General features: G+C 46.4%; 1 protein-coding gene across 2 annotated transcripts; it reads right to left on the bottom strand.

The window, feature by feature from the left end:
* Positions 1-27,033, bottom strand: LOC135243057 (protein phosphatase 1 regulatory subunit 1B-like). 2 transcript variants are annotated; one of them, XM_064314545.1, is made up of 5 exons: positions 26,497-27,033; positions 6,152-6,235; positions 5,522-5,597; positions 4,957-5,067; positions 1-3,589 (listed from the first exon to the last, which is right to left on the bottom strand). In XM_064314545.1, exons 1-5 carry the CDS (start codon positions 26,608-26,610, stop codon positions 3,480-3,482), a joined length of 495 nt encoding a protein of 164 aa, XP_064170615.1. In that variant the 5' UTR covers positions 26,611-27,033; the 3' UTR covers positions 1-3,479. The 2 variants fall into 2 exon arrangements, with proteins under 2 accessions (XP_064170615.1, XP_064170617.1); XM_064314547.1 differs by lacking the exon at positions 26,497-27,033 and adding an exon at positions 17,750-18,027.
* Between the last annotated feature and the right edge of the window lie 589 nt (positions 27,034-27,622).

The raw sequence follows: 27,622 nt of genomic DNA, 5'->3' as shown, positions 1-27,622 counted from the left end.
TTTGGTTCAATGTATTTATTGCTCAGTTCACTCTGCAAAAATCACATCTTTACAGATCCAGAAAACAGAATAACAAAAGAAAGTGACATGAAGAAAAATGAAAAAGGGAAGCGTTCAGTTCCACCACAGCAGTATACACACGAGCGAGAGAGAGAAAGAGAGAGAGAGAGATCCACCCATTCCAATGTCAGTTTGAGAGTCGCTACATGGGTTCCCCAAAAAACACCGCCCTGTTCTGCACGGCACTGCCAACCGTCAGGGCGAGAGCCCAAGCAGAGATCAACACCATTTCTCTCCCCTTTAAAAAGCTTTATTGGCACGGCCTACACTTGTGACACAGCCAAAAATCTATGGTGCAGTAAGCTTCGTACAGAACAGCAACTTAACGGAAGGGCAGCTTTTAAAACAATTTCCCCCCATTATTATCCACCCCTGTGCTGAGTCTCAAATTTCACTCATTTGCGCTGTGCCACTCGTACTCTGAAAAAGAAGTACTGGAAACGGAGGTAGTCGCCTCACCCGCAAACCAGAATTGGTTACGTCCTACTCTCCACACAGCACTACAGGAGAGAGGCAGCGCCGGTCTGAGGAGAACTACGTCGCTCAGTGATTACAGCTCTGAGTGTGGTTGTGATGCGATGGTGTCTGGTGTGATGTTGGGAGGGACTAATGCAGTGGAACCCTGGCTGACTTAAAAGCCCACCCTATCCCTGGATGTAGCCAATTGCGTCCCACCACTCTGACCTTCTGGTCACAGTCGGCCAATCACACAGCCCGAACTAGAACTATAAGCTGTGGCTGTAGGGCTCAAACCGTCACTCAAACATCCACAGGTTCCGTGATCTGGTCTGAAATCCTGCATACACATCTTTCCAGGGTCTTTAATACTGATACCAATTATAAGCCATCAAATTAATCGATTATTGCAGTCTAATTGCATCGGTGTTTGACTGCCCAGTCTGATCGCTGGGACACAATGATAGCATCCGCGTTTAGATTGCGGTTTCCGAAATGTCAATATTACAGTTAGCTCCTCAGCTCGAGCGCACGATTTGAGCAGTTGGTGAGCCACACTGAAAACACTGCGGCATTGTCATCGACTGGACTCAGCTCTCGTTTGATATGAAAACCAAACACAAAAAATAAAAAATGTGGCCACACAATAGTGTTTCCCAACACCCTTCGGTTCACTGCATAGCATGGCTTCCTGCTGATTTGACATGGCAGTGATGTGACAATTTTGCTGACTTAAAATATGACTGAACCTTTGTCAAAACTGCATCAGAGAAACAGCTGCAGGAATGATGAGAAACAAATCCGGTGCTGGTCTCAGTAGCATGATTCATCACTGTATATATAATGCTAAAGTAAAGATTGTTTGACCATAATATTTACAGTGGAAAATATATACTAATATACTGGCTACGGACGGAACAGCGAGAAAGTTAACAGCTGGTCATGTCCACTTGCCTTGGTCAAACCTCTTCCCAATTATCAAAACAGGAAGAATCTGTCCTAGTTTTTGTGTTTAATTATCATTGCGACTTCATATAGTCACCTGATACTTGCAGGATTGGACAGACCTTAATAGCTTGCGCATACTAAAAAAAAAGGAAAGAATTTTTGATTTTATTTAAAAACAGTCTTTGATTAAGTCACCTATTTAAATACTTGAAACATCTTGGAAACTGAGGCTGACAAATTAGGCAGAAACACAGACTCTCACACACAAGTGCGCGGATGTGGAAATATCAGACAAAATGTCTTCCGTGCTGACTGAATGTTAGGCTCTTCTTCTTTAGTTTCTGCTGCTTACTGCAGGTGCTCTACAGCCAGCCCAGGGTAGGCTCTTTGTGTCTGGTTGTGGCTGGAAAAAGCATCACTGCATGCAATTATAAAGCAGAGCTCATTAGGGTCAGGTCTTCATTGGGTGCACAGGTCAGGTGTGAAATAGGACCTCTCTGACCTCTCATGCTGCAAACACACACACGCACACGCACATGTACACACACACACACACATGCACGCACACACACACACACAGACACACATGGATGCATGCACACATGCACACACAAGCGCACACGCACACACACAGATTTATGCACAAAGAATCACGCACACACACACACACACACGCAGGTGCACACACACACACGCATGTGCACACACACACACACCAACTTGGCATTGGTTGCATTTTCCACATTTTAGAAATTTAGAAGCGGAATTGCTTCCAGCATATGGCATTAGACCCGACTAACGCAGTCAGCAAGCCGGCGCAATCAAATTAATGCCCCGATGCAGTTCTGGATACCTGCCAAGAGATGGCGATATTTAGAGGACACCGCACACGGAGTTAAGGACAGTGCACGTAGAGCCAGATCCAGGCCATCACGACACGGCCCTGTAATGGAGTGAAATGTGTACCCAGAGGACAAGCCGCAGCACAGTTCTGCTTACCGCACAGCGGGTGAGGTACGCAGAGCTGGCTTCAGTGGGTGTACATATCGGAGTACATATTCCATCCTGGACAACCTCACACATCTCTCGTTTTTTGTCTCTGCCACCGCACGCTTGAAAATATAAGGAATTAGGGGGGTAAAGCTGTATTGTTTTTTTATCATTTGGGACAAGCTGACACAAAATGTCCGCGCAATGTTGCCGGAATGTTTTGTTAACGTTATAACCTCGCAACTGCATGGCAGCTACATTGAAAGAGCATTTTGTGGTAGCTGGTAGAGGATTCTGCCTCAGGTCCATTGCAAACACGGCAAATCAATCCTGCCTGTATCTGTATGTGTGTGTGTGTGTGTGTGTGTGTGTGTGTGTATGAGAGTGCACGTGTGTGAGTGCATATCTGACAGCATGCTCGTGTGTGTGTGTGTGTGTGTGTGTGTGTGTGAGAGAGAGTACGTCACACAGAAGCACTTGTTTGAGTGAATGTAGATGCACCTGCTAATGAAACGGGCGCTCAGAGACAGAAGAAGAGAGCTGTGTGGTGGTGATTGGCGGGCGGGTGATTGGCTGGCTGCAGCCTTGCTGACCCGAGTGACCTCGCCCTCACCTGGCCCATCAGAGACTCAGAGACACAGGGCCTGCAGTCCGACATCACTCCTCACCTCCTTATAGGGCTCAGTATCAGAGCACACCAGCACAGGGCCCCCTCCCACCGCCACCGCCACACACACACACACACACACACACACATAGACACACACTCACTCACACACACACACACACACACACACACACACACATACACATGTGCGTGCACACACACACACACACACACATACACACATATACACACACATATACACACATATACACACACACATGCACTCACACACACACTCTCTCACACACACACATACATACACACTGTGTTTTCTGTCAGCATCCCAATCCCCGTACATCTTTTCTTTCCACCTCCCTCTCTTCACGGACTCCCCCTCTTTCCCCCCTCGGCCTCCCTCTCACTCCCCTCTCCCTCTCCCCTCCCCTCCCTCCTCATCCTCCTTCTCATCTGCTCCTAGGGCCTCTGGCCTCTGCGGAGCTTCTGATTGGCTGCCCAGCACCTGGGAATCTGTGGAAGACAGGAAGTGATGTCAAGGACATCAGATTCCCACAAGCACACAGAGGACCATAATGATTAAGGCCAGTGAAATGTTGTGTAAGGTATGTCAACATGAGGGACTGGGTTTGCTTAACGCAAAAAGTAGCACGATAGCATTTGTCATTTTCGCCAATTGGACTTGTGACCCAGTCAGATGTGACTTTGCGAGGAGCTGTGTGGCACAGAGGTTGGGCTCAGCTTGTATGCTTTGTCGCACAAGTGCTGGTCGACAAAAATGACGTACCGCATTTTCTACTTTAAAAAGTGTCGCTTGAAAAAAGTCACAGAATTTCTTGAATTTTGTTACGTCGCGTACGCTGTCGCACTTTATCCCACAATGTGATTCGACAGCCAGTGGAAATGCTGACATTGGCTGCAGATGAATTTTTGTTTGCTTGTTTGTTTTATTTTTTGCTTGTTTGCAGGGGCAAAGGGAAAAACTACAGGAAGAGATAACGTACCATCTGAATGATTCTTCTGCTTATCTTTGACATATTCCCCCTGGTTTTCCCTTGTTTGGTTTATGGGGAGGGAAAAACCACTTTTTTCCGTTTACGTTGTTTTTCTTTTTTGAATAAAAGCTGATTTAGCATTTCTTAATCTATCATTTCATTGAGTGCCACCATTTCATCACGAATGCAAACAAACAGTCAGGGGGTTTGGTGTCTTGTTACTATGGAGACAACAGAAATGCCAAATATTATGTGGCACCTTAATTTTTGTTGAGCGACACTTTTTGAAAGTGGTGTGCAATGAAGTATAAATTAGCCTTCGGTGTGAGAGTGTGCCTCAGTGCTGTCAGAACCCTATCAGCACCAGTGTGTCTCTCTGTCAGGTTCAGTGTGTTAGTTACTGTAATGTTAACTGTACTGTAATGTACAGTTACATGTTACTGTACATGACTGGGCGTGATGGGAGTGAAAGGTTGCTGGGTGTGTTAGTCCATGTCAGTGCGTAGTATTAAGTGTGTGTTGTGCGTATCAGTGTGTAGTGACTGGATGCGTCAAAGGGAATGCGTCCATGCGCGGTGTCAGTGCGAATCAGAACATAGGGAATGGGTGTGTCAGTGTGCAGTGGCTGGGTGTGTCAGTGCATGGCATCAGTGCGTAGATGTTGGGTGTGTCAGTGCGTAGATGTTGGGTGTGTCAGTGAGTAGATGTTGGGTGTGTCAGTGCGTAGCTGTTGGGTGTGTCAGTGCGTAGATGTTGGGTGTGTCAGTGCGTAGATGTCGGGTGTGTCAGTGCGTAGTGGCTGGGTGTGTCACTGGATGTTGTCAGTGCGTTCAGTGGGTGTTATCAGTGCGTAGTGGCCAGGTTTTGGCCCTCCTCTCTCCTCACCACCCGGTCCCATTGAGAGCTCGTCCTCGTATTCCTCCCCCTCGGGGGGGTCCTCCAGGGTTGGGTAGGCACCCAGCGTCTGCATGTGTGCTTGAGCCATCCTCTGCACAGCTGCAGTCAGACAGACAGACAGACAGACACAGGGTCTTCACCAGGCATTATGAACATGCTGTCGGACACTTTAGCGTGCTTTATAGTAAAAGCATCTCAGCCGGACAGACAGACAGACAATGTGTGTGGGGGGGGGGGGTGGTGGTTGGCAGAAGGTAGCTGTACTGATCTCTACCCTTTTTGTGTGTCTTTGTGGTAATTTTCCAGAAATTTTTTTGTTTTTTTATTCATTGAGAATAAAGGGCAGACATTTACTGCAATTAGTGCAATTTAAAATCAACTTACACACACACACACGCACACGCACGCGCACGCGCACACGCACACGCACACGCACACGCACACGCACACACACACACACACGCGCGCGCACACACACACACCGCCACACACACACACACACACACACACACACACACACACACACACACACACACACACGCACACACCTAACCTTTCAGTGATGGAGGCTGATAAACGTTTTGATTGACGCGCTTCGGCTTCAGGATTCCATTCTCCCCAACAGCCGACTGAGAACAGAGCATCGGGACAGGCAGAACACGATTCAGCATCTTATGAGCAACAATATGAAAATAAAAAAATAGCACATACTCTATGAGCTGCATGATACCGATATCAAACTAGTAATATACTAGTAATAGTATTTCTAGTCATTATTGCTTATTATTGTTTCTTCTTGACATTTCAGTTAGGATTAACACATTTTTGTTAGCATTAACAGCATTTAACAGCTATCGTCTCTAATTGTGACACAGCTTGACAAGAAAACATATTTTACAGAAAATGTGCAAATAAAATAATTTTATCAAGATATACCTAACTGGGCTGGTTCATTGTGTTAGACATTACATATGCAATTTTTTTTAAGTGTAATGTAAATACATCTCCTTCACAACTCTGTACATTAATCTGTACATTAAGTACATGCTCAGAATATCGGTGCATATTCAATGTAAAAGTTGCAGTCATGCTGAACCAAATCACAGCACAAGACTATGTTTAAAATTGGATATGAGAGCAAGTTGAAGTTATTCATCCCAGGCAGTGCGGGGCACTGTCTGACCTGATAGGGTGCACTGTCGTCGTCAGGGGATGACGGGTCGGCCACTCTGAATAATGTGGCGGGTGTAGGCCTCCGGCGTCGGATCTACAAGACAGAATGAAATAAGAAACGGACACACATTGGGTCGGAAACTTACCACAAATCAGATGTGGATACAGAAGTCACGAGTCAAGTCTCACGTCAAGTTTCATGTCAAGATAGTAAAGATAAGTTGCAAAGTCTTATCGCCAAATCCGGAGCCTTCCGTGGTTGTGCAAGTCTCACAAGCTACAAAAACTCTTCATTTCATTCAATTTTCTAATGAACACAGAATATCCAACATATGAGTGTATTCATTTTACCAAACCCTTCGCTAAAAACTCAGATCATAAGCAGAAGGTCCCCAAGGTTTATCAAGCCAGCTCCTTCCTATTAAAGCAGTCGCTAATACTATTGCATTACCGATAATGCAGTTACCAGTAATACATTCAGTCCATCTGCGTAAATCAGAAATCCCTTTTGTCATAGTCAGGGAGGAGAAGGCCAATTTAATAGGTTAACTGGTGGGGACATTTGATTGGGCAAAAACAGAAAGGACTGTGGGATGTAGGTAACCTGGGTTACAGCGCAGTGTGGGAGTGTCCCGGGGCGCCCCGTGCCCCGCGTTATTGGGACGCACGGGGGGTCCATCCTGCAGTGATCTCGCTCCTGTACTGGGGCTCTGCTGTTGACGAGGCACTTGCCCGTCGCTCAATGGAAAGCTACCGAGGCCGAGGCGGAGGCGGCGGCGGCGGCGGCAGCGGGGGTTAACTGAGCGCGCTCAGTGCGCCGCCCTTATTTACGGATCCTGGGACGCGGCGTAATTCCATTACCGCCAGGCTTCCGCTCCTCCGCTCTCGCTTCCCCCTTTCCTTCAATCCTGCCCTTTAATTCTGCCCTTTCAGTCTATTTACTGTCCTATTATCATCTCATCATGCGGGTCTCTCCCTCCCTCTCCCTCCCTCTCCCTGCCTCTCCCTCCCTCTCTCTTTCTCAGCAGACTGTGCTCTGTATGTGATCTCATTATAGATCGGAGCTGACACCTCTCCCTCTCTGAGTGACATCAGCCATCAAGCTCGCCCCCCTCTGCCTGTCTCCACCCTTCTCCATCAGTCTCCTCCCCCATCTGCCTGTCTCCACCCTTCTCCATCAGTCTCCTCCCCACTCTGCCTGTCTCCACCCTTCTCCATCAGGCTCGCACCCCTCTGCCTGTCTCCACCCTTCTCCCTCAGTCTCCGCCCCCCTCCACCTGTCTCCACCCTTCTCCATCAGGCTCGCCCCCCTCCGCCTGTCTCCACCCTTCTCCATCTGTCTCCACCCCTCTCCAACTACCCTGCCGGTGACACCTGCTCCTGCCAACTCTGCTGTCCCCAAAAGTGCAATAATCATCTGAGAGAAAAACACTGAGGGGGCAATCTGGCAAACCTGGAGTGTGTGTGCCTGCATGCACAGTGTGTATGTGTGTGAGTTTTGTGTGTGTGTGTGTGTGTGTGCGCGGTCACCCAAAGTCAGGTTCCAGGACGTAGCTGAGCACGCTTAGCTGTGATAAAGCACGCACTCTGGTTAATGAAGAGCCACCACACTCTGATGGGACACACAGTCGCACACAAGCACATGTAACGCAAGCACGCACACTCACACACACACTCACACACACACACACAGATCAGTAACTCAGGAGGACGTGCTACAAGACAGGGCTAACTCTTTGGGTGACTGCGACAAATGAAGAAGAAGACGGCGCAGATGCCACGGCAGCTCATACTCTCACAGCCCAAATCGGCCCCTCGTCAGAGCCACACAGGTTTGGCTGTGTCTTGCGGGGGCCGCTCGCGGCCCGCTCTGCGCCGCTCTCTTTTCTCATGGCGCCCGCGAAGCAGGTCAACCGCCCGGGCGGGCTGTTTGTGCCTGACTCCTGCTGGTCTCAGACGATCTGCTGCACGTGGTTCTGGAGGCGTTGGCAAGGACTGTCATCGATCCAGCCACAGCTGTTCACACATTATGGTTACAGGTCAGCTGGTCTGCGCACATGTCAGTGCTCTGTTGAATAACTGCGGTGTAGTGTAGTGTGCTGATCTGCTCTGCATAGAGTCGCCACTAATAATAATATTAATGCTAATAGTAATTAATTATTAGTATTATTTAAAAGTGTTTTATATAATTCAATTATAGATAAAATGCATAAATAAAACTGAATAAATACAATAAACATCAAACAAAACAGTAATACGGTTAAAATAGTTGAAAGCAAGTTTTAAAAATTGGTCTTTATATGTTATTTTAAGAGACGATACAGTCATAGTCATAGACATATTCTTGTATTATATTGCATTATATAATGTCCTATATCGGCCTCTGATACAGATGTAGGGTTATATATATGAAATAGTTATGAACTGTGATTGCTCTAACACAGCGACAGGATATTACATACAGGAAGTGAGAAGGCGTTTACTCCCCCTAAATCCCTCACTCCTCACTCCTCTCCCTTCCCTGAAAGTTAGCTGTATAGTGGTATTTACTTTCATTTAGAAGACTGACTGTTTGTTTTTCCATTAACTTTAGACTTTACTAAATTAACTTTGTACTATACTCATGCTATATTTATTAGAAATGATCCTTCTGTTCCTTTTTGGTGATATTTCACATTTGTAGTTCCGAGATTAATATTGACATTCTCCCCTTTTGTAAGTCGCTCTGGAGAAGAGCGTCTGCTAAGTGAATTTAATGTAATGCAGTTCTAGGAGCGGTGGCAGGGGAGAGATTGATTTGATCACAGCTCTGGAAAAAAAACAAAAAAAACCTGTAGATTTATAACTCCTCTCTGCTCCTTCCGTGGGTCTCTCACTCCTTCTGTGTCTCTCTCTGGCCATCACGCGCAGCAGAGATTGATCCGAGACGTGTGTGTGTGTGTGTGTGTGTGTGTGTGTGTGTGAGGCGACTTGCTAATACAGCTCGAATCGACGGAGGGGCGGTGATTTAGAGAGCGCAGGTGGCGGGAGCTCTGAACTGAATGTGTGTGTGTGTGTGTGTGTGGGGCGTCATGGCTACGGTTCAGCAAAGGATTCTGGGCTGTCCTCCAGAGGCCCAGCTAGTGTCTACCCCCTGAGCGGCTGAACCAGAATGACTTGTGTGTGTGTGTGTGTGTGTGTGTGTGTGTGTGCGCGTGTGTGTGTGTGTGTATGTATGTGTGTGTGTGTGTGATTTGAGTGTGTATTGTATGAGTTTGAGTGTGTGTGTACAGTATGTCTGTGTGTGTGTATGTATGTGTGCGTGTATATGTATATGTGTGTGTGTGTGTGTGTATTTGCATGTGTGTGTGCGTGCGCATGTGTATGCGTGCGTGTGTGTGTGTATGTGTGTGTATGTATGTATATGTGTGTGAGTGTGTGTGTATGTATGTATATGTGTGTGTGTGTATGTAGGTATATGTGTGAGTGTGTGTGTATGTGTGTGTGTATGTATGTATATGTGTGAGTGTGTGTATATGTGCGTGTGTATGTATGTATATGTGTGTGTGTGTATGTACGTATATGTGTGAGTGTGTGTGTATGTATGTATATGTGTGTGAGTGTGTGTGTATGTGTGTGTGTGTATGTATGTATATGTGTGTGAGTGTGTGTGTGTGTGTGTGAGTGCGTGAGTGCGTGAGTGCGTGTGTATGTATGTGTATGTGTGTGAGTGTGTGTGTGTGTGTGTGAGTGTGTGTGTGTGTGTGTGTGAGTGCGTGAGTGTGTGTGTGAGTGCGTGAGTGTGCGTGTGTGTGTATGTATGTATGTATATGTGTGTGAGTGTGTGTGTATGTGTGTGTGTATGTATGTATATGTGTGTGAGTGTGTGTGTATGTGTGTGTGTGTGTGTGTGTGAGAGAGAGTGCCTGCTTTCTGATGTGGGTCTCTCCTCCTGGGATGGCCCCTGCAGCCTGCCGCACAGCCTCACATACGTGCTCCGCCCAACACTGCCACGCCCGCGTAACACAGACAGGTCACCGCTCTCCTAAAGTACGCCCATGCACGCCGGGAACACAGGCCGCGCACCGCCCTGCTCAAACGCACTGCCTCACACCAGGGCACACAGGCCTGCCGACCGCACGCTGCCGCACTGCCTCACACCAGGGCACACAGGCCTGCCGACCACACACTGGGGCACTGCCTCACACCAGGGCACACAGGCCTGCCGACCACACACTGCCGCACTGCCGCACACCAGGGCACACAGGCCTGCCAACCGCACACTGCCGCACTGCCGCACACCAGGGCACACAGGCCTGCCAACCGCACACTGCCGCACTGCCGCACACCAGGGCACACAGGCCTGCCAACCACACACTGCCACACTGCCGCACACCAGGCACACAGGCCTGCCAACCGCACGCTGGGGCACTGCCTCACACCAGGGCACACAGGCCTGCCACCGCACCTGCTGCCTCACACCAGGGCACACAGGCCTGCAACCGCATGCCACTGCTCACACCAGGGAACACAGGCATGCCAACTGCACACTGCCGCACTGCCGCACACCAGGGCACACAGGCCTGCCAACCGCACACTGGGGCACTGCCTCACACCAGGGCACACAGACCTGCCAACCGCACGCTGGGGCACTGCCGCACACCAGGGCACACAGGCCTGCCAACCGCACACTGAGGCACTGCCGCACATCAGGGCACACAGGCCTGCCAACCGCACGCTGGGGCACTGCCGCACACCAGGGCACACAGGCCTGCCGACCGCACACAGCCGCACACCAGGGCACACAGGCCTGCCGACCGCACACTGGGGCACTGCCTTAATCAGCCGTGCAGTAACACGGTCTCCACTTTGCCAAAACGTTTCTACTTTAACCCTCCTGCTAATGCACAAGCAATTATCGTAACTACTTTAACCTTTCAGAGCCCAGTACAAGTCTTGTCTACAAACAAATAATTACAAACCGTTCTAAAACAGCTCAATCTATAGTAGCCCATGTATTGATTTGGACAGTGACGGGTTTCACGGAAAATGCTTGGAGATCTGCGGGAGTGTTTTCGGACGTGACCAGCTGAGGAGTGAGTCTGACCCGTGTGTGTGTGAGGAGTGAGTCTGACCCGTGTGTGTGTGAGGAGTGAGTCTGACCCGTGTGTGTGTGAGGAGTGAGTCTGACCCGTGTGTGTGTGAGGAGTGAGCCTGACCCATGTGTGTGTGTGTGTGTGTGAGCAGCTCACCCTCGGCTTCGGACAAAGATTTCTCTCTGACTGACGCTGAGCTCTCACCTGCCCACACGGTCCCCAGCTGCATACACTCACTCACACACACACACACGCACACACACACACACACACACACACATACAAACATACACACATACACACACACACACACACATACACATACACACACACACACACACACACACACACACACACAAACATACACACACACATACAAACATACACACATACAGATACACACACACATATGTACACACACCTGTACACACCCACACATGCATATTCACACACAAAAATTTCACACGCAGAGGTACACACTTAAACACACATAGTGTATATGCACTAACAGATGCACACACTCACACACACACACATATACACACACTCGCACTCACAAGCACACACATACACACACATTGACAACAGTCTCCACTTCTCCACCTGATTCACTTTTTTATGACCAGCTATATTCATTATATTAATTCACCTGCTAGAAGGTAGCCGAGCTGCGTGCTGCATATTCTCTAGTGCAGAACATGCCAACAAGTAAATGGAAAATTGCTTGATACAAAATGAAACGACAAATGACCAGCAAGTAGGAAATAATCACCCTAAAGAGCTGAATCTCTCTCTCTCTCTCTCACACACTCATTCTGTCACCTTCTCTTGAACCTTCCCAATAAAGTCACATGGCTGCCCAGAAAAGCACACAATGTTGCAGGCATTTAGCAGACGCTCTTATCCGGAGCGACTTACACAATGTGACTGAGTTTAGGATCACAGCAGGGCAGCTTCCACACTCCCCCAAAATACTTTGCACTTTCTGCGTACGCGAGGGCAGTGAACACAACCCTGGAAGGGACAGCGCGCGAACGACAGCACGACCGCGTCACGCTGCTGCTTAGCCTGTGACAGAGCACCCGAAAACACGGGGTCTCTCGTCTGCTGCAGCAGCCGCCAAGCGGAGACTTCCTGGAGAGTATAAGACACGTGGATTTGCCTCGTGGAGACGTCGCCGTGTTCCTTTCCTGCGTCTTCTCCAGTGTAACGTGAGCTCTTGTCACGCAGAACTCGACGGAACTGAACTGAGCTGAACTGCTGGAGCGTGTGCCCGGCTCGCTCTCACGCCGGATGTCAACGAGACCGAGGAGGAGCGGCATTTGACCTCCTAGCCGTCCGCTAAAACGTTAATAGGCGGGAGGGGGGGGGGGGGCGCCTCAAAACAATTCCGAAGGAATGGTAATTGCATTTTGCTGACAGTTAAATACCAAACGTACCCCCCGCTGCCCCTCCACGACACCCCGCTGCTTAATTAATAAGCTGCGTGGATGTCGGCAGCACAGCTGTTTGCGGGAATAACGGTCTGGGGAAAAACAGTGTAGGAAAGTGTAACGATCGGTTGTGAGTGACAGGCCCTCGGCGGGCTCGGTTGCGGGGAAACGCCGGGGACCGAGAGACGTCCGTCTGCCTGTCAGGCTGGCTGATCCCCGGGGCACGCGGGGCCCGTCGCCCCGCGGCACGGATCACTGCGCCCTCCTCGCTGACCGCGGGGCCGTGAGCGCAGACGCAGTCTCTCACAGCGCTCCCGGGGATCGCAGAGGAGGCTGGGGGTCACTGAGGAAGCCCGTCCACAGGAGCGTGCACGCGCTCTGTTAGTCAAAGACACTCGCATACCCGCCTGCACACAAGCATGCACGCGAGCACACATGCATGAGTGCATCGCACTTACACCCCTGTGCTTGCAAAATGCATACATGCGCACATGCATGTGCACGTTACACTCACATAACCACATGCACACAAACATGCATGCATGCATGTGCACATTATACTCACATCCCTGTGCATGTAAACATGCATACATATATGCATTCACATGTGTTACACTGACATATCAACATGCACACAAACATGCACACATGCATGCACTTACACACCCATGTGCATAAAACATGCATGCATCCACACATGCATTATATTCACACACACACGTGCACACAAAAATGCACTCATGCATACGTGCATCACACACACAAGCAGTGCATGCAGACGTGCATTAAAATCACATACCCATGTGCATAAAAACATACATGCATCCACACATGCATTGCACTCACACACATGCAGTGCACACAGACATGCACATACCGTATGCACACACACATCAAACATACATACAAAAACATAAAAAATGACTAAAGTTTTGTTGTCAATGTGTTTTGTAGTTAAACGCATCAGAGGCTATAAAGACTTCATTGAATATTTTTTGCATGCATTTGTTTTACAGTATTAACATTTCTTTTTAGATGAAACAGTGTGCTCAGTCAAAAAAACATATTCAAAATACACTGCAGGTGTGTATAACCACAAATGACTGAAAAAGTGGGTGGACACCAAGGTGTTTTGCATTGTGCTCATCAGGCTAATTACTTTCTAGGTAAAGCCAATAGACCCAAATGAACTTTTCCCTCTTGAATTTTTTGACTTCTCCATCCTTCAGCACTGAGTGTATCAAAATGTCACACATGGTCATAGTGTTGTGGGTCAATGCCTTTTTCCCACCCAATTTGATGTATAGTACACTTGCACCGTTTGAACTGTGATGCATGTTATTTCCCATCGCGGTGGATTGATAATATACACATTTGTCTATTCTGATATTACAGGTCTACACCCTGACACTCTTACCCTTTTTGGATCTGTCTCATGTCATGTGTCTACCATGCAATTAAGCTGGTCTGACTAATGATCACGAGAGATTCAATTTGTTGCCACAATTTGTTCTATTATCAGTCATTGTCATTAAACAATACCAAATAACCAAAATGCGGCTGCAGGCTTGTGTGTACCGGCATTGTGCTCACCTGGTTGATAATCGCCCTCTAGGTAAAGCCGACAGACTGAACTCGCTGAACGTACCCTCCCTAACGCTTGTGACTCACACAGACCATACTGATGAGTCAGGACTGATGATGGTCTGACTGACTGAAATTTGTATATTTGTTTTGTCAGTGTGCGAGCTTAAATAAACTGATGTTGTGTCAGTGCAGACTGCTTTTTTTCTTTATTGCAGTGTTCGGTTAGCTTTTCATTTTTGTGTTTTACAGTGATGAGTTAGCTTTCATTTTTCTCAGCGTGAAAACAACTCATTAATCGACAATAAAATAATCAATTGCTCTTTACGGCAAGATGCCCGAGGACACTGAGCGGTTAAAAACAAACCAGCAAGGTCCAAAGCAAGGCACAACTCAGTCGGCTACATACGATTGGTTTTAAAGGTAGGCTAGAGGTAGATAGATAGATCTCAGCGTTCATTCTAATTGTTCATTTTATACGTCCTCGTCTACTCGGTCTTCCCATGGCCGGGAAACTGAGGTCCGCCATCTTCAAGGACACTCCATTCTGTTCATTGCTCCTTGGAGCAGTGAGGAGGCTCCTGGAGGATGCTTCAGCAAGGATGCAGTAGCGCAGTCTTCACAGAAGTCTTTTTTTTTCCCAGAACGCGTGTCATGTAAATGACCCACCAGTGGATCCACCGATCCTCATCTGCCACGGCTGTAATTCATGCGGCTTCAGATTGACACTTGACGGAGAAAGGAGGTTCTATTTGCCCCATACACGTTGCTTCCAGTCCTCTGTCCTCGTATCTCGTCCTTGCATCTCTTCCTCCCGTCCTCTGTTGGGTGAAACTAAGGAACGAGCAAAGGATGCAAGGAAGAGTTGCAAGGAGTGAAAATAAGCGACTGGAATGAACTCTACTGGCTCATTGCAATCACTTATTTTCGCTCCTTGTTTCCTTTTCTTGAATCCTTTCTTAGCTCCTAGCTCCACCCATCGAAGGACGCAAGGAAAGGACACAAGGATAGAGGAATCAAAGAAACATCTATTAGACAAATGGAAAGCCCTTGCCCTTTCAAGTGTCAGTTTGATGCCACGTCAATTACAGACGTGGCAGATGTGGAGAGGTGGGTCCACAGGTCAATCATTATACGTTCACGTTCTGGAAAAAATACTTTTGCAAAGGATGCCCTTGTTTCCTTGCACAAGCATCCTTCGGGAGCCTCCTAGCTCATTGAAGGAGCATCTAACGGATTGGAATGTCCTTGAAGATGGCGAACCTCGATCGATTTCTGAGTCAGTCAAGGACCGAGGAGACAAGGATGGATGAAAAAGCGATTGGACTGAGCCTTACATGTCTGTTATTAAAAGCAGGGGGCAGTTTAGCGAAGCGCACCTGTGAGGTCAGAACAGCTGAGACTGTGACCCATTTCAAACGACGACTGAAGACCCACCTCTTCAGGCTGCCTTCTCCATCCCTCCCTTCCCCCCTGTAAATGACTAAACTTAGGGTGTAACTAGGCGCTGTTCATAGGTGACAGCGCATCAACTGTCTAACACTACTTGTAATTTATTATTTTATTTCCATAGATAGCGTTGTTGCCGTTATCGTTGTTAGGTTAATCAGTTACAACCATCAGGTCCAAGTTGAACTAGCGGTTGTTCCTGTCTTGGACCGGTACTATCTCTCAGGTTTCGCATACTGTTCCTGGGTTATGGTTATACACTTTGTTGTACGTCGCTCTGGATAAGAGCGTCTGTCAAATGCCTGTAATGTAATGTAATGTAATGTGCTACGTCATAAAAGGCCCCCATGTCACGCAGCATGCTCCTGCGAGAGAGCCGAGTCGTGTGCTGACTGTTTAAAGTGTCATCAGGACTCAGTGACACGCAGCCTTCTGAAAATATTTATGGTTGACCTGTTTACCAAAAAACACTGGATGCTGGATGGCCTTTCTCCGACTACCCTAGCTCAATATCCCTGTCCTTTCTATGGCGATCACACACAAACGGGCACGCATATACACACACACACACACACAAACACTATGAGAATGCAACACAAAGCTGCCTCAAACAGAACAGGCCCTTGGCCTTAATACATTCAAAGCACCACATTGGAAAGGAATCAAGACAACAACAAAATCCACCAGCAAAAATGTCACTGAGGGGGTGATCTTTGTACCGTGTAATAATTAACCGATTTAGACATATTTCCTAACGCTGGTTATAAGCTTTTCAATTACCTTTGCCTCTCTTGTTTGTACTGGATTTTTTTACACTAATTCTTATTCCCATTGTGTACACCGCACCAGGCCGGTCTGCTGAGCCTCATTCCTATCCTGAGTCAACAGGGGAGATCTTTAAACCGATGGCTCTTGGGAAACGGAGGGGTGCGTGAGGTTCCGTCGTGTGTTTGAACTGTGAGCTCGCGGTCATTTCCGTGCGCAACAGAAAAAAGGCATTTTCTTATCTACCACCATCTTATCTGATCTTATCTTTCACATGCTGTCACACAGAGAACATGCACAATGCAACACTTGAGGAGGGGAGAGGCTAATGGAACACTGAGAGCTCAGGCACATGACAATACAGGAGAGAGAGAGAATAAGAGAGAGAGAGAGAGAGAGAGAGAGATAATACACCTAATGAAGATTGCTTCATGCTAACAACACAATTTGTGTTCTCTTGCCATACACTGAGGGACAATGAGGGACCACGTCATGCACACATGCACACGCAGCATTCACAGTTACTGACACTACAGCTACTGGATACAAAGGTTAAGTAACTGTAAGGTTAACAAACACAGAGACGGACTGTAGAACATACTGACAGTGAAGTTCCAGGACACGAACTGACATGCTACAGGACACTGAGAGTAAAGTTAAACGATAGTTTAGACATCCATGCCGACATCCAAGAGAGATGGCTACAGATTGCTGAGAGAAGAGGTACAACACATTGAGAAAGGGAGAGAGAGACTAAAGAACACAAAGTAAAGTTACAGGGCATTGCTCTGGCATTCGATGTTTGCATTCTTAAAAAAAAAAAATAGATATAGATGGCTCCAATTTTTCCAATCCTGTTTTGCAGGTAATTTGGGCCAGAATCATTAATGTCCAATCTGAATATAAATCCTCCAGAATGTGTCTCCACTAAGCAGAACAACCAGTAGAAATGCAAACTCAGCCTAAACATAATGGATCGGATGTGCAACATATTCAAAATCGGACAAACCGGCAACCACTATAATGGGATGTATAGAACTTCCACATAAATGCCTGTAGCTTACAAGTCTACAGGACCTAATAGACAGGCCAGTAAACATTGAGAGAAAGGTTATAGAATCAACTGCACCATTATCAGCGCCGATCCAAGTCATTCAATTGTTTCCCAGCTAGCCAAGCAGGTCATACATGATAATTATCGTACGCATAAACCAGAAAAATTTCAAAATGTATATTGAACTCAGAGGGAGAGAGACGTGTTTTTCAGCACACGCTGTTTTTCAAAGTGGCACTGTACCATACCTGTGGTTTCGTTTCAAAACAAATTATGCTCAGTACTCTGCAGGACTCTGAGGATTCAAACATTCCCTTGTGTGTCCTGAAACCTTATCTTCCGGAGAATGGCATACATAAGCCTTGCTTGTTCACCGCAAAATCCAAACAATGCACCTTATTCACAAATCTTTTCTTAAATTATTCTTACTTTTGTTCTTAAAAATGTTCCCTACGAAAAAAAAACATGAGATTCATGACACGTGCAGCATTTGTTTTTGTGCATATCCCAGATGTATGAGATGATGAAAGCTGGCTTTTTGCACATTTTATGTGCAATCCTGTCCATGTTATTTGCACAAGGCAACAGCCACAAACAAAAACAGATAAGAAAATAATCACGACTGCCAAAATGTTCTTGGAAACGTTTTTACACGCAGTTTACGATCAAGTGTGATCACGTGCTCTGTGAACGAAGCCAAATAAGTCTGAAGTATTTTAGTTTTATATTTAGACTCAAAATCTTACTTCATTTTAAGTTAAATCACAATTTACTCATATAGTGCCTTTCCTGCTAGATTTCAAGTGCTTCACATAATAAAGATAAAAAGATCTATTAAAGAGCTACAGCGACATTGAAAACAGTAAAAATATATAATAAAATAAAATAATAATAATAATAATACAACCATCAATAATAACAACAATTCTAGTAATAAAGTAGCTATAAAAAACAAGTAAAATAAAGCAGAAGCAATAAATAAAAGAAATAGAAGTGAGGTAAAAAAAAAAATAAATACAAAATTAAAGGCAATGACAGTGAAGTAAAATAAGTGAAATAATAAAAGTTAAATAAACGATGTGAAAGCTGAACGGAAATGTTATGTCTTAAGAAAATGGCGTTTTAAAATGGCGATGCGTGCTCTCCTTCTGGTCTTGGTCAGTACACGTGCTGCTGCGTTTTGAATGATCTACAGTTTAGCTAGGGTTTTCTTAGGTGGACCAGAAAGGACAGCTTTACAGTAATCAAGTCTGCTAGTGATGAAAGCATTCATTAACCTCTCCGTGTCTGCATGGGAGAGAAACGGCTCTACTTCTGCAATGTTCCTAGATGATATAAACCAATTTTGATGATCTTTCTGATGATAAAACTTAAAATCTGGTTACTAGCTTGGGACTTGATATTTTGTGCTGGGATTCTGATTTAATGCAGCTTCTCTCTCAGTGCCTTTGCTCCAAAAATTAAAACCTCTGTCCTGTCTTTGTTCAGTAGCAGGAAATTGTGTGACATCCACAAGTTGATATGATCAATGTGCTTAGCCAGTTTGTCAATGGGGCTGATGTCAGTGGGTGATATAGATATGTACAATTGTGTATCATCTGCGTAGCTATGAAAATCAATCCTGTGTTCCCTGATAATATCACCCAGTGGCAGCTTGTAGAGGCTAAACAACACAGAACCCAGTATGGAGCATTGGGGGACCCCACATGTTATACTAGAGTTAGCTGAGGATTAGTCACCAATGGAGACAGCACAGTCCCTGCCAGTCAGATAGGTCCTAAGCCAATTTAATATTGTGACAGAAAGGCCAAAATACCTATGTAGTCTGTTTAGAAGTATATCATGATCAAGAATGTCAAAAGCAGCGCTTAAAACTAAAAGGTCTTAAACTGAGAGTTTCTTATTATCCATATACATTCTGAGGTCATTTTCAACTTTAACTAGAGCTGTCTCAGTGCTATGGTGAGCATGAAAGCCAGATTGAAATTTCTATCAAATACAGTTATATTTTAGGTTAAAACTAGATTTTCAATGACTTTGTTTAAAATAGAAAGATTGGAAATTGGCAGAAAATTGTTGAGCTCTAAATGATCTAGGTTGCTTTACTTTAGAAGAGGTTTCATGATGGCAGTTTGTACTGCCATGGGGAAGATACTAGTGAACAGGAAATGATTTACAATCACTATAACTTCCTCTTCCTCTTCTTCTTTACGCCATGGGCCCCCAAGAGGTTCACACACATCATTCTTTATATCTTGGTTTATACTCAACCTGTTGTTTGTTATCTTATCTATGAAACATACTGCAAATTCATCGCATCTTGATGTAGCCGTCAAGTCAGAGGGACTTTTTGGAGCTGGATGTATAAGGCTGTTGAATTGAAAAGAGCACATGAGGGTTGTTCTGATTTTCATTGCCAATTTTGAAAAAAAGCATGTCTGGCATTTCTAATTGTCTTATTAAAAATTGTGAGGCACCCTTTGAAAATTTCTTAGTAGACTTTTTTTTCCCAATTACGTTCAGCTTTCCTACAGTTTTTCTTATGATTAACAATATCCTCAGTTTTGAATGGTGATGACTTTTCGAAAGTAAGTTGGGCTGGTGCTGTAATGTCAATGGCAGCTTTCAGCTTACCACTAAAATAGTTAACTAAAGCATCACAGGAAGAAGGAAGCATTAATGGTGTATTATTAATATGCTTAATATGCTAACGTTTCAGCTACTTCAGAGATAATGTATCTTAAAGGGTTCATTCACATTAAGGGGTTAGTTCTAGACCCAGGTCCGCTGAGCTACTCATCACAATTATATGATGAATTGGGCGACTAAAGCTCTCCCAACTAACTCACTTTCACAGGTCAGTTTGACTCATTTCAAGATTTGCCAATTTGCCAATTTCTAAGATTGGCTTTTAGCACAAACAAAATTCTATTGGATGCCCACCCACACCAAAAACATCCAACCAAATAGTTGCGGAAACACATTTATCCACAATTATCCAATCATCTCCCCCACAGCTATTTATGATGAAAAATAGAATAACTAGCAGGCCTGGTTTGCACGACATTGGGCTGAAAACAGACCGGTGCAGACACTGCTCAGCACAGACATAGCACAGTACAGACACCACACAGTACAGACATTACACTGCACAGACACCACACACCACACACTATTAGGGTGAGTCATGCTTAGAAAGACTCTTAGAGGTCAGTCTAAATGACCGTGAACCTGTGTTACCTGCTAACTGCTCAGGGAAGGCACAGCATGTATGTATACAAAGAGATTTATTGTATATGCAATAAGATGTATGCACACTCACACAAACACACATCCGCACACACAGTCAGTCACACACAGACAAACACACACATACATACACACACACATACTCACACACACAAACACACATTCACTCACACAAACACTGACACACACACACACACAAATGCACACACACACACACACAGTAGAGAGTGACACCGCTGACACAGGGACACCTCTAACCTAGCAGGCCTGGTCTCCCTCCCTCCCCCCCCCCCCAGATGTCCCTCTGATAGGAGCGAGTGTTTACATTCCCCTAGTCCCTCAGTCGCTCCGTGTTTACCCACAAACTCGAGCCGCCCGAAAAGGTCGCCTGTCTGACGTCCGACCCGCCTCTGGGGCATGGCTCCGCCCCCAGGGAGCCTGTCTGACGTTCGACCCTCCTCTGGAGCACGGCTCCGCCCCCCCGGGAGCCGGTGCCTCCTTCATCGGGTGAAATACAACAGAGCGGTACTATTCGTGCCCCGGAAGAGGGGGGAGAACGCTGGGCCTACAATTGATTTACTGACGCGCCGATTTACAATTAAATACAGACCGCAGTCGCCGCAAATCACAGTAACATTTAAGTCAAATTAAATCAACTCAACTCAGCTGTAAACAAGTGTATAGTCCCCTGAGGGGAGGACTAAAAATGCACCTACTGATTTCACACAGACATCCTGCCTGTCGCTTATAAAAGTTGGAATCATAATAAGTTTTAAAGAGGCTCTGAAGCGTAAACATGGGCGGGGGTCCAGCGTGATTACGAGGCGGTAAAGCCGCTGATGAGGGACCGGCGGGAGCTAGCGGTGGAGGCGTGTCTATGGTAACGCTGTTGCCATAACTGCCGTCTATGGTAACGCTGTCACCATAACTGCCACGGGCCCACACTCTCCTTCAGACTGAGCGGCTCTCCATCTCACACACTGAGGGTCTGGACCAATGGCTCTTTAACCCTGGAGTCCCCAGCCCTGGCCTTGGAGAACCACAGGGTCTGCTGGGGTCCCCAACCCTGGTCCTGGAGAACTACAGGGTCTGCTGGGGTCCCCAACCCTGGTCCTGGAGAACCACAGGGTCTGCTGGGGTCCCCAACTCAGGTCCTGTAGAGGTGGTTTTGGCTTTCACCTTAAAATCAGTGTCCAATTCACACCCAAGAGACAAGGAGACATGTAATTGTGCAATCAACTGCTTTGATTTATCAATTATGGAAATTAACAAGGAAAACAAGCTGACCTAGTGTTACTCCAGGGCCAGGGCTGGGGACCCCAGCAGACCCTGTAGTTCTCCAGGACCAGGGCTGGGGACCCCAGCAGACGCTGCGGCTTTCCAAGACCAGGTTTGGGTACTCCAGCAAGTGTAACAATGTTGATTAAAAAAAGGCATTACCTAATCCGATCTTTAATATTTACATTAGGCAAATACATTTTTAAATTTCTCTGTTAGTTGCACAACAGATGAACACACCGAATGCAGTGTTTTACTTTTAATGTAAGAGGTAACTCAGGGATACCCTTTCCAGCTTTTAAAAGTTCTTCAAACTGTTTTTAAAACAATGACAGTTTGAGGCGTCCATTCAGCCTCGTTGATAGTGTGGTTCATGCGACCCCTTATACACCACTATGTATTTTGCATTATAATGGTTAAAAAGCAACATGTAAAGACAAGGGCGGGGGATGTGGCAGCTACTGTGTCCTTATCAATGGCAACAGACCACGGAACCAGACAGATGAGTATTCAAATGCGATGTGGAATTTTTGCATGCTGCGGCTGTTCTCTTTGATATCTCTGTGACAGACATGTTCAGTTCACGTCCTCAGACTGCCGTTCCTCTTCAGTTCATAATCTAGGTCCCTCGTGGTGCACGATATAAATTATTTAATCCAGATTATAGATATTGTATGCATTTTTTTTTAGCATTATATAGTGGCTTATTCCTGGAGGCCAAATCCTTTCCTAAAATGTAAAATGGAGCTCACGGGACATTTTCTTACATGATTTGTTTTGTTTTGGAAGAAGCCATATTTCTTCTGCCGCTTCATATCATGGATAATAAACACAAGGGATATGGCATTGGTGTCCTTGGCTTTCGCATAGAAACCAGACAGCAGCTCAACCAATCACAGAGTACATTAGTAACAACACATACTGTAAAACAACTTCAGCAATTGGTGGATACCTTCTGTGCAACCTGCTTGGATACTGTGAGGTACCCTTGAAGCATAACCAGAAGATACCTTCCAATCACTGTCAGTGTTGTTCTTTTTCCTTTTAGCAACCTACTCCTAGATTGGTGGATCTCCTGCCATGTTCTATATGAAAAGTGAGACCATCTTATCTGTTTAGTTATTCCCTCCTGTACATAAGGAATTTGAAACCAAACTGCTGAAAAGATTCTATTTTGAGCCAGAGGCAGCTGGTGAGCTGGAAAAAGGAAAAAACTGGTTCTTTTAAATCAATCATTACTCTCAACCTGATTCCATTAACGTCTTTGATTGACAATGAAGCAATTCATTTGCTGACTGTTTAGGTAATTAGCTAAAACCTCACAATGTCTTGTTTTGCTCATTACTGCGGTTTACACCTTTTAGTTATCGGTACGTTTATGTTAGCATCACTTCAAAAAATGAAAAAGAAAATGAGAGCTTATGAGCAATAAAAACGTACAGATAAATTATGCCAAAAAACTACAATAGACGTTAGATGGTGGAACGATGAGAGTGTTACATAAAGTACACCATAGAGTTTCAGATGTTCAGAAACTAACATAGGTATCAGTGATTAATTTATATGTTAATGTGACATAAACTGCAACCATTTCTGCAGTGTGTTAGAAAGCATTCACATTTGAGGTAAAAATCACACTATGCTGCTGTGAGTGTTACATCTGTCTACAGTGGCATGACTGGGTGGAATTGTGGGCAACGACCTCCAAATGGGGGGGAAGGTCCTTGTGTTTACATTTATATCCAGGCATTTAGCAGATAATCGTATCCCGAGAGTCACACATAATTTGTTTATTTATCTTTTTTAACAAACAATCCATTCACACAGTTAGATATTTACTGAAATGACGCAGGTTAATGTCCTTGCTTTACAGCATTACAGCTGTGTCTCAGCTGGGAATCAAACCTGCAGACTCTGAGTTACAAGCCCAGTTTCCAAAACATAGCACAACACAGGTTCTGTTTCACAGCAGACCACATCCGTCAATAAGGGTCCACCCCACCACGCTCTCTCCAGCCGTCCTGCACTTCCTGCTGCTTAGATCATATCTCTGCCCTCCCTCCCTCCCTCGCTTTCCCATTTAAAACTTTTCCTCTCAGTCTATTTTTTTGCATTTAAAAAAAAACTACCTTGTTAGCTCTGGCTCCTCTACTCCTAAATTGTGTCCTAAATTAATCTCACTCCCTCCCTCCCTCTCTCTCTCCCTCCCCTCTTCTCTTCTCTTCCCCACACTACCTCTCCCCCTCCCTTATTCTCAATGGCCCTCATTCACAGTAAATTTGCTTACTAATGGTGTAGTTTTGTGTAAACGGGCTTTTGCGTGCGCTGCCCAGGTGGAAACGTAAAGACTTTGCGATGGCTGGGTTGTTTACCGTGGCTGTGATAATGCTCAGGGACTCTTTGGAGAATAGGTCTTTCGGAATGTTTTTCAACATTCTAAGTCAGTGTTCTAGAACTCCATTGCTTTCAATTACCAGTGCCGATTGTTACATCAGCACTCGAATGTTCATTTGAAAAAATTCTAATCACATATTTGTGATCTTACACCTTAACCCTTTTAAGAGTGGGTTTTTTCTGAAATGTTTTTTCAAAATTCTAAGTTAGTGTTCCAGAACTCCATTGCTTTCAACTACCAGCAGCGACAAGTTAAGAACATTCTATAATACATTTCTTATCTTACAAAGGGTTAAAACGTTAAAATCACACCAAGAATTGAGGCGTGAAAACCACCAGGAGCAACGTTGTACTATTAACGCCCTCTCGCCCCACCCCTCATTCAAGGTTAGCGTAGATGAATCTTTAACGCGTCGGCTATTCTGCTCGCTCGTAAATGTTAGCGCTCGACAAACGTCGGCGTCAAACGGCTGAATGTCATCAGGAGAGAGGCTTGACGGGAAGATGAAAGAGCCGCATGAATGCCGGGCCGTGGCGGCGGCGGCGGCGGCGGCGTTGGGCGTACCGGAGAACGGGAGCGGCGTGAGCGGCTCGTGCCCAGCGTGCGCGTTTCGATGCCTCGCCGCGGAAAAGCTGCGCGGTTCAGCACTGGTTCCACTGTGTTAACACTTAACACAGTGATACACTGAGCTTCCACTTTCCTCAGAAAGACCATCCTTCAGGTCCTCCAGCGCTCCCCTACCCCGGGCCCGAGGGGTTCATAACCCTGTGCACCTCCCTCGCTCCCTCCGTCCTTTTCCTTCTTCTCTTCCCTATAACACCTCCCCCCCCCAATCTCTTTGTCCTCAGAAATCCTGTACTCCCCCAATCTCTCCTCCATTCCACCGCTTTCCCCTAACTCACTACATGCAGGGACGGGCAAAAGACACAACAGTGTATCTATTTTCAAAACACAAAATACCTCCTCAGTAAAAGTATTTATAAAACTACAATCAAAATGGCGGAGTTGTAGGCTAAATTGCAGGGGGCTCAGAGGTATAAACCATAAAAGGGGCAAACTGCATTCCATATGACAGACCTCCATGAAAACGCATGGCGACACACCCAGGTATGTGAAACGCGGTCCGTCCCAGGTCACATGGTTTAAAGGGGTGCGGTTGTGGGACGGGTCACTCGTTCCAGACGCTTGCAGCCGCATGTTCCCCTGCTGCCTGGGCTCGGGGGGGGGGGCGCTGGCGTGTGGTAGCACCGGGGCGCGGGGAGTCCCCAAACACTCTGACCCAGATTTCAAACGCACAAGGCCGGGAGAAGGACCCGAACGCGCCCCCTGTCTCGGCCCCTGGACCGAACCGCTCGGAAAAGGGGGAGCGATGGGTAAAAAAGGGGGAAGAGGCAGGAGAAAGAGAGAGACAGGAGTTTTCGCAATCGCGCGCATAATCATTAACCGTTTCCGACGGCGGTTTGGAAACGCTCTTTTGGAGACGGTTGGAAAGCGGCTTCACAAAAAGACTGAAAATAAAGCTAAGGGGAGGTTGTGCTGAAGAGCGCCGCCCTGCTGGTGGAAAAGGGGGGGGGAACTGTGGTAAATCAGAACAGCGAGGGACTGGAAGACTCTCAACAGCCAAGTCTGCTGAACACAGGGCCAGCAGGAGGGATGGACAGCCATTCAAACACACACATACATGAAACGTGTTTACCTGTGCGCATTTCACACACAATACAGGCTGCTCTCCTATTTTATTTAAAGATTATACCTCTATGCTACCTGTAGAGCAATCCCACAAGCCCACCATTTTTTTTTTTGAGAGGCATTTTGTATTTTCTTCAAAGAAATACATCTGTGTGTACTTTTGCCCGTCCGTGGCACCCTGAGGTTTGGAACGATGCCGTTAACCTCCACGTGTTTGGCAGAAACGCTTCACGAGATCAAACAGTCAAGAGGTCAGGGGTTAGGAAGTGTTTTGTTCTAAGCACCCTTGCCAGGGTGCAAATAAACAGGGTGTGGTAGTTAGGAACGCGGTACGACCGACACCCCCCCCCCCCCCACTCCATCGCCCCCCCCTTCCAAACTCACCATCTCCACCTGCCGGGCGTCCAGCTGGCTGGACACTATCGCCGGGACGGAGAACTTGATCTTCCTCCTCTCCTTGGTTTCCCCGGCGACCTCGGCCGCTGGCGGGGGGTCCATGGGAGCCGCGAGACGGCCCGTTACCGGCTGGAGCCTGCGAACGCTAACGACGCGCGCTCTGGGCCCGCTTCAACTTTCCTGTCCCGGACTCTTTCTGCCGCTCTCTCTCTCACTCACTCACTCTCTCTCTACTCCTCTCTCTCTCTCACTCGCTCTCTGCCGGTGAAGGGCTTTTCTTTCCCCTCTTTTTCCTGTCTCCCTCCCCTTTCCTTTCTTATTCTCTTTGCGGTTTCCTTTTTTTTTTCTTTTTTTTTTTTACCTGGCCTCTATTTCTGCTCTCCCTTCTCTCTTGTTTCTCGGCGTGTTTGCAGCCCGTCTCCTGTTTTGCGCGGGTGGTTTGTGTTTATCTCTCTCTCTCTCTCTCTCTCTCTCTCTCTCTCTCACACACACACACAACCTGTACTGCAGAAGTGAATGAGGGATGTCCTTAGAGTGAGTGGAGAGAGGGAGGGGACAGAGGAAAAGGGGCGGAGACAGATAGATAGATAGGGAAGGGGGAGGGACGGCAGGGAGGAGGGAAAGGTTTTATGCATGTGTACGTACCTTATGCGCGTGTGCATGTGCAAGAGTGTTTTTGAAGTTGAAGTTGATTTGTCATCAGAAAAAAAAAGTTAGATAATCTTGTCCCTTCTGTTGAACCTTCCTCGGCCTCTCTGCGAACGAGAGATTTGTGCAGCGAAAGACGGAGAGAAACAGAAGAGTGGTTTGTGTGCGAGTTGGTCACAGGAGTGCGAGAGAGTGGGACAGATTGTGGAGCGGCAGGGAGAGAGAGAGAGAGAGAGACAGAGAGAGAGAGATAGCAGAGTGGGGTGAAGACAAAACAAAACACTGGTCAATGAATTATGGGGGAAAAAAACACAGATGTACACAGAGGTTAAACAACACTCATACCATCATCGACATGTGACACTGTTTTACGATTCAGGGTATTTTACATACAGTAAATTATAAACTGGGAGAAATTCTTTAGCTATACCTAGTAACGATTAGCAACCTCAATGTAATTCATGGT

The sequence above is a fragment of the Anguilla rostrata genome, chromosome 17, assembly GCF_018555375.3.
Source record: "Anguilla rostrata isolate EN2019 chromosome 17, ASM1855537v3, whole genome shotgun sequence".
Classification (NCBI taxonomy): Eukaryota; Metazoa; Chordata; class Actinopteri; order Anguilliformes; family Anguillidae; genus Anguilla; species Anguilla rostrata.
The sequence above is the reverse complement of the archived record's forward strand: the minus strand, read 5'-3'. Positions and strand labels throughout refer to the sequence as shown.

Excerpts from the sequence above, each read along its gene's own strand:
- LOC135243057 (XM_064314545.1), bottom strand. The coding sequence starts at position 26,610 with ATGGACCCCCCGCCAGCGGCCGAGGTCGCCGGGGAAACCAAGGAGAGG. Across the intron at positions 5,598-6,151 it reads ACGACAGTGCACCCTATCAG|TCGGCTGTTGGGGAGAATGG; the intron begins GTCAGACAGTGC and ends CTCTGTTCTCAG. Across the intron at positions 3,590-4,956 it reads GCTCTCAATGGGACCGGGTG|ATTCCCAGGTGCTGGGCAGC; the intron begins GTGAGGAGAGAG and ends TGTCTTCCACAG.